General features: G+C 39.5%; 1 protein-coding gene across 1 annotated transcript in view; it reads right to left on the bottom strand.

Annotated features, from left to right (window-relative positions):
- The window catches only part of LOC126456767 (filamin-A), an 885,319-nt gene that overhangs the window by 372,467 nt on the left and 500,264 nt on the right, over nucleotides 1–12,588 (bottom strand). The window contains exons 18-20 of the mRNA XM_050092525.1: nucleotides 8,270–8,408; nucleotides 8,088–8,167; nucleotides 5,227–5,394 (exon numbers count right to left, since the gene is read on the bottom strand). Coding sequence (XP_049948482.1) covers nucleotides 5,227–5,394; nucleotides 8,088–8,167; nucleotides 8,270–8,408 — 387 coding nt within the window. The remainder of the gene's footprint in view (nucleotides 1–5,226; nucleotides 5,395–8,087; nucleotides 8,168–8,269; nucleotides 8,409–12,588) is intronic.

Genomic DNA, 12,588 nt, shown 5'->3' with positions numbered 1-12,588 from the left:
ACCTGAAGTTGACTGCAGAGCATTTGTACTACCACTAACGTAGTTTTTCCATGAGAACCACAAATATAAGGTGTAAGAGAAATTAATATTTGCATGGAGACTTACAGATAATCATTTCTCATGCTCTCTATCTGCCAGAGGAACAGGGTGGGAAATGCACAGTAGTTGTATGAGGAACCATCTGCCATGCTCTGTACAGTGGCTTGTTACGTATGTATGCAGATATAGACATGGAAAATGTTGAGTGAGTGGTGGTTGTGACTGCGTCTCCTTATTCCTCATTGTTAGGCAACAAGAGAAAATAAGTTAGGGTTGGTGACGAGTGAGAAGTGGTTGAGAACACATCAAGTTATTCACTCATTGTGAGGCACAAAAGATAGGCAGAATAGGAACACTTGTGAGTGAATGGTGGATGTGAGCACTTCATCTTATTCACTCACTGTGAGGCACCAAAGGTTAGCAGGGTAGGGACAGTGGTGAGTGGTGTTTGTGAGCACTTTATATTATTCACTCACCGTGTGGCACCAAAGGGAAGCAGGGTAGGGGCAGAGGTGAGTGAGTGGTGGTTGTGGTGGCAGTACTACTACTAATGTAGTGGTGATGGTGGTGATGGTGGTGGTGGTAGTAGTAATAGTTGTAGTTGTAGTTGTAGTAGTAGTAGTAGTAGTAGTAGTAGTTGTTGTTGTTGTTGTTGTTGTTCCGGTTTTGGATTCATGAAATCAGTAAGAAATTGTTGTTGCATTGCATGTATGCAGTTTTACTTTTTATGAGGCAAAAAGAAAGGTTCTCCAACTGATAGTGAAAGGGTGTGGTTTTTGTTTGAAAAGTGGCCTTATTTATTGACACAGTCCCTTTTTTAAGTCAGTGCATCTGATCCAAAAGTTTTCCAGTGAGGGGATTTCACCACTGAATTTATGTGTGGCTGTGTGTATGTGGGAAGTCAGTTTCGAAAACACTTATTCTTCTGCAGTTGTAGCCTCTTCGTGAACCCAGATAATCCCTAATTTCTTTAGATGCCGGTATAGATGGACACAAGGGGGCCAAATCTGGATGCTAATTTCTACTTTAATTTTCTTAGTTTTCCAATAGCAAAGAATCTTTCATTATCATTACGGTGGATGATTGTCTCTTAATAGAATATTAACTGGAATTTTCCCAGCAGACAAAACTGACTTAATCCCTTTTTGTGTGGTACCATCAACATCCACTAAATGCTCTGACTGATGTTTCATTTCTGGTAGACAGTGGAACCATATCTAATCTGAAGTGTTCATAGATGCACAAAATTGAGTTGGTGATTTTCAGAACAATTTGAAGTTTCATTTGTGCATTTGCTTTAGATCAATGTTCTACAATAGCAGCACCAATTTTTGCACAAAGCTTTGTAATAGTTAATTCTTCATGTAAAACGTATCATAGTCTTTCTTCTAATATGCCTGTGGTGCCACTTTTTTTTATTTCTGTTCGTACACCATAAATTCTGCTTTTTCTCACTGCTACCACATTTTACTGCATTTTGAGATGTCTTCCATGTTGAGAATAAGTCAGCAATTGAACTTAGCTGTGCATTTAATAACTGATAAAAATTAAGGAGTGAACTCCACACAGTCTTCAGCAATTTGGTTTCCATTGCTGGTGAACTGTTCAAACAATATAATTTGTTTTCAGGATATTCCAAAACACACAACGTGACTTCTTTACAAAGAATAAAAGTATTCAGCACGTCAATTTGACATTCAACTATTGTTATAGTGCCATAATTATCAATATAATAACAAATAAAATTTCACTGATATATCAATGCCACCCCAATTTCCACACCAGAAATGTTCCACCTTTCCCACACCTTGTCCACAGCTCATGGACTAGTGGTTAGTGTCCCTGCCTCTAGATCGCAGGTTCTGAGAACTCTATAATGTCAGTTGCTGTTGCTCAGTTGGCCATAGTACCAATTTGATCATCAAATGCCACTGTGATCATCCTGGAGGGGCAGTTTTTGTATGTAGGCTATCGTCAGTATTGGTCACATTTACAATACATACAGACAGTTTGATAATGGAAAGTAGTCACCATTGAGAAATGAAAAAAAAGATACTTCCCAATGCAAATTATGATAGAGCTATAATCATATATGAAAATAGTACCTGTTCCCAAAAGAACAGATATCACTGATGGCCGTGCAGCTGCTCTAGAGTGAAATGATAATTAAATCGACACCCTAGCTGCAAACAGGTGTTGATATACATCATTGGGGTCGTGTTGAAAATGTGTGCCCCAACCAGGACTCGAACCCAGGATCTCCTGCCTACATGGCAGACACTCTATCCATCTGAGCCACTGAGGGCACAGAGGATAGTGCGTCTGCAGGGACTTGCACGCTCCCCGTGAGATGCACATCCCACGTCCACATCACTACATTCATAGTGCGCCCAATAGATGTTTGCCCATCACACTTATTACTCATGGCAGATTAATCTACCAAGTCCCATATGAGTAATGAGTGCGATGGGCAAACATCTATTAGGCACACTATGAATGTAGTGGTGTGGAAATGTTGGGAATGTGGATCTCACGGGGAGCGTGCAAGGGATAAGTCCCTGCAGACGCACTATCCTCTGTGCCCTCAGTGGCTCAGATGGATAGAGTGTCTGCCATGTAGGCAGGAGATCCCGGGCTCGAGTCCCTGTTGGGGCACACATTTTCAACATGTCCCTAATGATGTATATCAATGCCTGTTTGCAGCTAGGGTGGCGATTTAATTATCATTTTATTCTAGAGAAATTGCACAGTCATCAATGGTATCTGTTCTTTCGGGAACAGATACTACTTTCATGTATAGTTAAAATGTGGCTACCAGGCCATTGACCTTCTTGCGTGAATGCACATGCTATGCCCCAACTCATAAGGGGCTTGGTAGATTAATCTGCCATGAGTAATAAGTGTGATGGACAAACATCTATTAGGCGCACTACGAATGTAGTGGTGTGGACATGTTGAGTATGTGGGTCTCACGGGGACTGTGCAGGGGATAAGTCCCTGCAGGCGCACTATCCTCTGTGCCCTCAGTGGCTCAGATGGATAGAGCGTCTGCCATGTAAGCAGGAGATCCCAGGTTAGAGTCCTGGTTGGGGCATACATTTTCAACATGTCCCCAATGATATATATCAACACCTGTTTGCAGCTAGGGTGTCTATTTAATCATCATTTCAGAGCTATAACCATTAATTTCATTTCATTTCAATTCATCTCTCACCTTCACAGATTTGAAGCTGTTTTCCCTTGATTTACTGCCCCACTATGTCAGTTAAATTATCAGACCACACTGCTTGCCTATTGTTTGCAGATATGAAGTATGTTTTGTATTTTCACATATTGTATTAGCTTGATTTGCATTTTCTTCATTGTTGTGTGTGTAAACTTGTCTGAAAAGTATTTGTACATCACTAGTGATATTGCATATTTAGCCTGTTGTCAGATGTCGGAAATGTTACATGGTTTGCTAGTAATGGCAATTATTTACTTTGTATGATTTGTATTAAATTTTGCTGTAAGAATGGAATAAAACAGAAAAGTTTTACAAATACTGAATATCACTTTTGGTGTGCCTCATATGAGCCAATGGGCTTGCCGCAGTGGTAACAGCGGTTCCCATCATATCACCAAAGTTAAGCACTGTCAGGCTTGGCTTGTACTTTGATGGATCACCATCCAGGTCTGCTGAGAGCTGTTGGCAAATGAGTTGCACTCAGCCCTTGACACTGGTCACAAAAACTGACACTGGCTGGGAGAACGGTGTGCTGACCACATGCCCTCCATATCTGCTTCTGGTAATGCCTAAGAGCTGAGGATGACATGGCAGCCAGTCAGTACCACTGAACCTTCAAGGCCTGTTTGGACAGAGTTTGTTTGTTTCTTTGTGTCTCCTATGAGTAAAACAAGGTCTTATGAGAGGTGTATTGATTTCAAGGAAGAATGAACATGATGAGGACCAAGAGCGCCCCAGCACATTACCAGTTGATGAAATCATGGGAAAATTGAAATATATGATTACGAATTATCAGCAAACCACAATGAAAGATGTTGCTGATTATATTGACATATAAACTGTCTCATGACCATGAACTTCTTCCCCTCATGTTTTGGTACATAATGTGTGAGAGCAAAACGTGTCCAAAATTGTTGAATTTCACACAAAAATGGTGGCGAATGCAATTTGCTCACGAGTTACTATGTGAATTCAACAATAACATGGAAGTACATTGCCTGGTGATGAAAAAATGATTTGTGGATGTGAAATTCAAACTAAGGCTCAGTCATCCCATTGAAAGCATTCTGAATCAAAGAAATTGAAAAAGATAGGCAAATGTGGACAAATGTGAAGTACTTGTATTTTTCAGTAGTGTACCATGTGTTCTTGCCACAATGTAAAATGGTCATTAAGGAGTACTACATATAAGTTAATGCCATTTGCATGAAGCAATCAGGGGGAAAAGATTAGATTTTTGGCAAAACAGTTGATGGCAGTAAGGCACCTGTTCACACTTTCTTGGTTGTCTTGAATTTGTAGCCAAAAACAATACTGTAATGCTAGCCCAGTCTCCATATTCACTAGACATGATCCCAGGTCAGTTTTTTCTGTTTACAAAAATAAAGAAAACCTTACAGGGACATCACTTTACTAGCATACTTGAGATGAAGAACACATCACTAACAGAGATATGGCTATCACAAATATTGAGTTCTAAAAGCGTTTTGGTTATTGGAAAAATAGCTGGCATAAGCTTACAATATTTAATGGGGGACTAACTTGAAATTGATGGCATTGATGTAAAAGAATAAATCATTTCCAAAAACTAAAAATTCCTGTTATTTCTTTCAATTCTGCCCAGGTGTTGGTCTCCTGTGTAGGTAAGACTGACTGTACATAGACACAGTTAGTGGTTAAAAGGTAAGGCTGCCTCACAAAGTCAGTAGTTTTCTTACTAGATCATAAACATGTGCAAGAAGCTCTGCAAACATGCACTCAAAGAGCATTTCAAAATGTTTTACACACCAATTAATGGATGCATTCAGTAATCGCAAAGTTATAAAACTGTTGGATAACATTGCAATGAACTACTTCTATCACAACAGATGTGGTTGAGAAAAGATAACAGAATGAAACTTGCATATGCCATAATCATTTGTTTCTGAGAGAGGGAATAAAAAAAGACTGACAACACTTACCTGGGACCACTTCTCCATTGAATTTCATCTCAACCATATGACATAGTGCTTCATGTGGCACAAATGATGCCAGAAAACGTTGGTTACCCAAGTTCCGGACAAAGCTGGTAACGTGGCCACCATTGACTAGAATCTCCAAGTTGCCAGACCCAGCTCCAGAGCCATCAACTAAACGAAAACAAACATAAATCAAACAATGGAAAATCCAGGATGGAATGTAACAATACCAGAGAAGGAAAGTTGGTACTCACCATATAGCAGAGATGCTGAGTGGCGATAGGCACAACAAAAAGATTCACACAATTAAAGCTTTTGGCCATTAAGGCCTTTTCAGCAGTAGACACAACACACACACACACACACACACACACACACACACACACACACACACAAAATCACATAGACGCAACTTCTCAGGTTATCAGCCGAGTGGTGGCGTTGTCTTGTTGCAACGTTTCAATGAGTTTCGTACCCGTCATCTTCTGGTGAAGTCAGGGATTTCATGTTTGGCAGCGTGTTCAGAAACAGGGTGGTCCACTTGTTTTTTGGCCACAGTTTGTCGGTGGCCATTCATGCAGACAGACAGCTTGTTGGTTGTCATGCCTACATAGAATGCAGCACAGAGGTTGCAGCTCAGCTTGTAAATCACATGACTGGTTTCACTACTCCAGTCTGGTCACTAACATCACCTATCCCATCAAAAGCAGGGCTACCTGTGAAACCAGTCATGCAATTTACAAGCTGAGCTGCAATCTCTGTGCTGTATTCTATGTAGGCATGACAACCAACAAGCTGTCTGTCTGCACGAATGGCCACCGACAAACTGTGGCCAAGAAACAAGTGGACCACCCTGTAGCTGAACACGCTGCCAAACACGATACCCCTCATCTCAATGACTGCTTCACAGCCTGTGCCTTATGGATCCTTCCCATCAACACCAGCATTTCTGAATTGCATAGGTGTGAATTTTCCCTGCAATACATCCTACATTCCTCTAACGCCCCTGGCCTCAACCTTCGTTAGTCACTGTCCTCACCCATCCAGCCCCATCCCTGTTCCCTTTCCAGTACTACACAGTCATCATTTCACTGCCACACCCAGTCTTTTAATTTATATTTATTTTTATATTTATTTCTCTCCTTTCTGCTACTTACCCCCTCCTTCCTCTGCACCTTCTCTCCTGACCTCTGTCTAAACTGCTACACTTGACTAACGCCACTCCCACCATACTATCCCTCTCCCTCCCTGCCCCAGCCTCCTCCTTACCGTCACCCAGTCGCCAGTCCCATCATGCACTTGTGCTGCTGTTCGCAGTGTGGTCTCAGCTCTCTCAGACTGCAGATGTGTGTGCGAGTTGCGTTTATGTGAGTGTGTGTGTCTTTATTGTCCCTATCGTGACTCAGAATCTCCGCTATTTAGTGAGTAGCAACCTTCATTCTCTGGTATTATTTTCTACTCACAATATTGTTACATAACAATGCAAATCGATATGAAACGGAATGGGGATGTGAGGACTATGGCAGGGAAGGTGAATGATCAGCTTTGGTTAATCGGGAGAATTTTAGGAAAGTCTGGTCCAGCTGCAAAGGAGGCTGTTTACAGAATGCTGGTATGACCTATTCTTGAATACTGCTTGAATGTTTCAGATCCCTACCAGGTCAGATTGATGGAGGACATTGAAGCAATTCAGAGGCGGACCACTAGATTTGTTATCAGTAGGTTTGGAGAAGGTGTAAGTGTTATGCAGATCCTTTGGGAATCCCCAGAGGGAAGGTGATGTTCTTTTCATGGAACACTTTTGAGAAAATTTAGAGTACCAGCAGTTGAAGCGGACTGCTGAATGATTTCACTGCTGCATCACGGCATCTGAAGTCAGTAACTATAGGCTAAAACAGTTTATGACTGTCTCATAAAAAGAGTCATTGTGCCAAAACAAACAATATTTTATCCTGTTCTACAATATCGTGATATCTTATCTCATTGGACTTTTTAAGATTTCTCAATGGTAACAGGAGACAGCTTTTCTGTAACTCCTCATTCACTCACAGTACACTGATGTTGCTTCATCTGTCTTTTTTAAAAAAAATTTAATTACTAGAATATTAATCATGCACTAAAGAGACTACATTCTTAAGGTTTGTGTAGTCACTACACCAGGGTACTAACATCTTGATCTTCTTCTTGATGGAATGCAAGCAGTATCTTTCAAATCTTTATCTCCATGTGGTAATTGAACTGTGTGATCTTTATAATTGTCTTTACTCAAGATATCAATCACATCTGTTATATATTGGCTCTTTTTTACATATTTTGAAGTGGAAATCTTGCATCTGCTACTCATTTATATCATTCCCTACAGGAACAAAGGACCACACAATAAAATCTATAGTTTTACCTTGTTTAATTCTTAGTTAACAAGGAAGTAGTAGACGGATTTATTAAAATTACTGGCAGCAAGTGTTATAAAACAGAGCTACAGAATGAAGGAAAATAAGCATTTTCCTAGCAGTGATTCAGTTTTTCTTTGTGATTTTCTAAGGTCACTGAGTTACTGTCTTTTCTTTAGTGTGCATGGTAATGTGATTTCTGTACCCATGATAAGGCTATACTGGAGAGAGTTCATAGAATTAACACTCTATGCCTTTGCAAGCAGTTTAATGCATACTAGATCATTTGTTTCACTTTGCAGTGTAGAATGCACTACAGTGAATTTCTGAACCGTTTAAAGGCTTGTGATTTTCTAAGACTGGGACCCAGATCATGTTTTACAACAGCTGAACTGATCAGCTCTAGTGCCCGATGCTTTATAGCATACCTAAAAATAAATCTGCGTGCATTCATGCAGTTCCTTTCACACTTACTTTCAAATTCCACAGGCTGTCCAACGACTCCATTTGGTATTCTGCCAACCTGAATAGCTCGTGCATTGTAGGCATGTGTCCTAAAATAAAAAAAGTCTTTATACAGTTTTTTAACAGACATATGAAAGTAAATCAGTAAATGCATTGGGACTGATGGAATAGAAACTGGTCTACATTCTTACCTGAATGGTGATCCAACAACTCTCGAATCTTTTACTCGTATATCAATAACATGTTCCCCTATTTCAGTTGGTGTAAAATCAACAGTCAAATGACTGCCACTCCTAAACAACTTAACTGGAATACTATGTCTCGAAGGTGCTGAAACAGAAATGGTTAGTAATTCACTAAATATATGGACTTAATATTTCAATGGAACTCTGTACAGAGTTGTGCTTTTGGAATTCTAATAACATTTTTTGATAATGGAAATTCCAGGATTCAAACAACAAACAAAAATGAACAAATGCAGATGACTGATTGGGGGATTTGGGGGGGGGGGGGGGGGTGCACACAAATAATACCTCAAAAATTTATACCCTCTTTCCCTCTGCATGTGTATGCACAATTATTTGTCGCATGTGTTTTTTTGTGTAGGCATATATGAATAGGTCCACTTAAGACGAGAAAACAAGAAAAAGAATGAAAGCTGGTCCAATTTTCAGAGGTGTTACAGGTGTTTACACGCAGCCATAAATCATATTCAGGTAACTGTCTGCCGTCCATCTTTACTGTTTGTAATTACATCCTTGAAATTGTTACATTTTTTGATAAATCTTAAAAAACTTAAATGTGTTTTAGCTGCACTTAAATTTCTTGAACGTATATTATGAAAGATACTTTTGTGTCTCTATACAAATGCAGTCTCAGTCTTCTTAGTTTGTGGAATTCATATTTCTTCATCAGGTTTGAAAATTCTTTGTGGCTGAAGGACATTACTGAGAGCAAAATGTGCAGTCAATATTTTGCTTCACCTGTATACATTTACAAGAAAGTACGCCAGATGCACTGTTAGTCATTAAAGACAGAACTCATTGTCAAAAGTTCAGATTAAATATTTGGTTGCTATATCTTTGCATATGAATTTTTCATTCTTCAATCTTATGGTCATATACATCATAAAAGTTTTCTTTTGTTGAAGATTTGTTAACTAGGATAATTTGAATTCCTTGTTTGAAGGATGTTCCAGGCTTTAGTAAAAAGTGTGTTTCACAAGAGCTAATGGGACTCGTCCTGATTTATTTGCAGTGAGAAATACATAAATGATTTTCCTCAGAAACAGCACAAAGTAACTTGAGTCCATATTCCAAAGTCAAGTTCAGTCCCTGCTATATCAAACTCATGTCTATGACAAACAGAGTCAATGATAGAAGCACCTAAGCCAAACCAGTAGCACACTCATTGCACACTCCACAGATCACATCACAACTGATACATATTTACTGCATGCCTTATATGCCAGATTCTGGTACAATCTCAACAAAGAGCACTCCTCATGAGCAGTGCCTTCTGGGTAGTGGTGCTACAGGGACCAACAGTAATGTTGCACCAGCTATTTGGTTTCAATAGTGACATCTGGTGGTGCCACTATACAGGCAGAAAAATAAATCAATATCCACATAACAGAGTACTTGACTGCAACAGTGTAATAAAGAATATAATTCTGTATAAGTACCCAAAAATCAAAAAGTAAGTACAGAATACAGTCTGGCTGTTCATTTGCCATAAAATTTTTATTCTGCACTACTGGCAAGCTTAGACCCTTGGTCATCAACAAATGCACCAACAATAACTGACAAAGGTCAATTGTGGTTTTGCCGTGGTGTCAGACCAATCTCAGTTGTTGAGGCTGTGTTGGCCCTGTGAATGGCCATGGATCAAAACATATCAGCAGTGCAGAGTAATGGATTTATTCCAACTGAACAGCAAGAGTAGAAATGATTTTGTCTTTCATGGAATGTATTGAGGCTGTGATGCCCAACTAGAAGGAATTAACTGAAATATGGAGGCTGCACTGAACATTTTAATAGGCTATGTGAGATCGGCAAATGCAGATCACATTGTGACAAAGCAAGCTGAGATATTTTTACTTCCCCCCTTGTTTTGCCATCTGCCTCCTTAAAATTCATTATTTTTTTTCAATTTTAACTAATTACCATTAACATAAGTGAGTATAATCTGCATTTTCATAAAATGGCCCTCAGTTTTAAAGAATATAACACCAGATCTAATTTTGTGCTTAGTTTTGACTGTTCCTAGTTAGTATCTTTTGTTATAGGGTGGGATCAGTAATTGTTTTGTAACTTAAATTCTATTTCTAAATTATAAACAAATATAAATTCTGTACTAATTATAAAAATTTGGAGAAACTACTAATAGCATTCTATAAGTAGTTATTTGGCTCTCTTTGAAAACATTTTAGCAAAGCTAGCTCTTAATTAATTCCAAAGTAACTACCAGTTTTGTCAAAAGTATTGTTTGCATAACTTAAACAAACAATTCGGTCTAACCCTTTTAGTACCCATTATTGTGCGGATATATAGAGGCCTGATTTTTGGTCCTGAGACAGTCAGTCCACAGCCGAGTTTTAGACAAGAAACCTGTCTTTGTTAGAACAATAACAATGCATCAACTTAACTGTGAAATAAGTGTAACACAATTAGGCTGTGTATTGAAACAATGACAGTGTCTGTTCAATACGTACCGTTTTATTCTGCAAGAACTGTGAACTATCTGATTAGGTTTATTATTGCTCATAGATATTCAACAGTAAAATATTGCAGCAGTATGCTGATGTATGCCTGCAAACTATTAATGAGGCTTATTAAAAGTTGCCAATAGTTAACTGGCCACATAACTGTATTATTGGGGGGAGGGGTGTGTGAACAGTGAAAGTAAAGAACTGTGAAACGCGAATGTGCACCTGTTGGTTACATCATTTGAAGTAGTCAGTGTTGAACTTCCCCCCCCCCCCCCCCCCCCCCCCCACACACTTTTCAGCCACTATAGCAATGCAGTACGTCGCCACTGAGGACAATCAATGAAGAAATAAAGCAGGTGAATGTCACAATGTATGTAAGTCATGAAAAGCAGCTAACTAAGAACTTGTACCTTGAGAAACTGTTATCTTTTTTGCCTCCATATTCTGTGCTTAGCTTTACTGCTACGATTCTGCTCATGTTTGATCCATGTGCTCTCTATTAGGGTGATAACATTACACAAGGGTACCATTTACGTGTCGAAATTGCGGTTTTCCTTTTAAAATTTTATGATTCACATTATCAAAGTTCATGTAAAAGTCCCTGAGAGTACCAAAAGGATAAGTTTTGTTACTTAATTCTGCTGACAAAACATTTCTAGGTGTCTTATTTGGTTTTCACTGGAAGGAAACCTTCACAGATGTTGGAAGTCTTCCATTATAGACGTTTCCATTATAGGCAAAAGGCCTGTAGCGAGATGGTTCTGTAGTTAGATGTAATCAACTAATCATTGTTTCTACAGATTCACTTTGATTGAAGACCAACATCTTGCATGACATCATTGTGATCCAGGTCATCATGCTGATGACTGAACAAAGAGTGTTTCTCGTGGAGCATGTGTTCTGCAATGGAGACAAGTTTACCTCAGCAGTAGAAGCTGCATGTGCAGCAAAGTTCCCATGAGTGAAGTTGCCTACCCGGAATGCCATACAGAACCTCGTCACCAAGTTTTGAAAGACTGGAAGCGTTCATAGTGCTCCAAAATCAGGCAGGCCTTCCACATCCACATCCAAAGAGAATGTGGCAGAGGTGCAAGACATGATTCTTCAAAGTCCAAAGAAATTGGTTAGATGACTAGCTCAGCAGGCCCACATGTCCATACGTTCGGCTCACAAGATTCTGCGGAAATCACTGTACGTGTTGCCGTATAAGATGTAAGTTGTATATAAAATGAGACACACGATCACCTGCTGCACGTGAACTTTTACAACTGGTTTCTGTCCTTCCTGCAGGATAATGGTGAGGGGATTCTTGACACAATGTTTTTCATGGCTGTGGCATGGTTTCACCTCTCTGGTTATGTGAGTAGTCAGAATAGTCATGTATGGACTACAGAGAATTCGCATGAATTTAAGGTGTCCACACTTAATGATGAAAAGCTTGATATTTGCTGTGCAGTGACTCGTAAACACATCATTCGGCCGATCTTCTTTCACAACACCATAAATACAGAATGGTACTGTACCTGCATTGCGGAGCCCTTCCTAGGTGCAATAAATGAGAACAAAATTGAGACTGCCTGATTCCAACAGAATGGAGCAATTGTGCATGCTGCCCACAAGGTGATGAACTTTTTAAAAGACATCTCTGATGACCACATCATCTCTCGAAGACCCTGGACTCCATGTTCACCCAACTTGGCAACAATGGATTACTTTCTATGGAGTACGTTGAAGGGAAATGCCTGTGAAAGCAATCTGCACACCATACAAGAGCTCCAAGCCACACTGGCATGTCACATT

This window comes from Schistocerca serialis, chromosome 2, assembly GCF_023864345.2.
Source record: "Schistocerca serialis cubense isolate TAMUIC-IGC-003099 chromosome 2, iqSchSeri2.2, whole genome shotgun sequence".
Taxonomy (NCBI): Eukaryota; Metazoa; Arthropoda; class Insecta; order Orthoptera; family Acrididae; genus Schistocerca; species Schistocerca serialis.
Note: the sequence above shows the minus strand (reverse complement) of the source record. Positions and strands in the feature narration are given on the sequence as shown.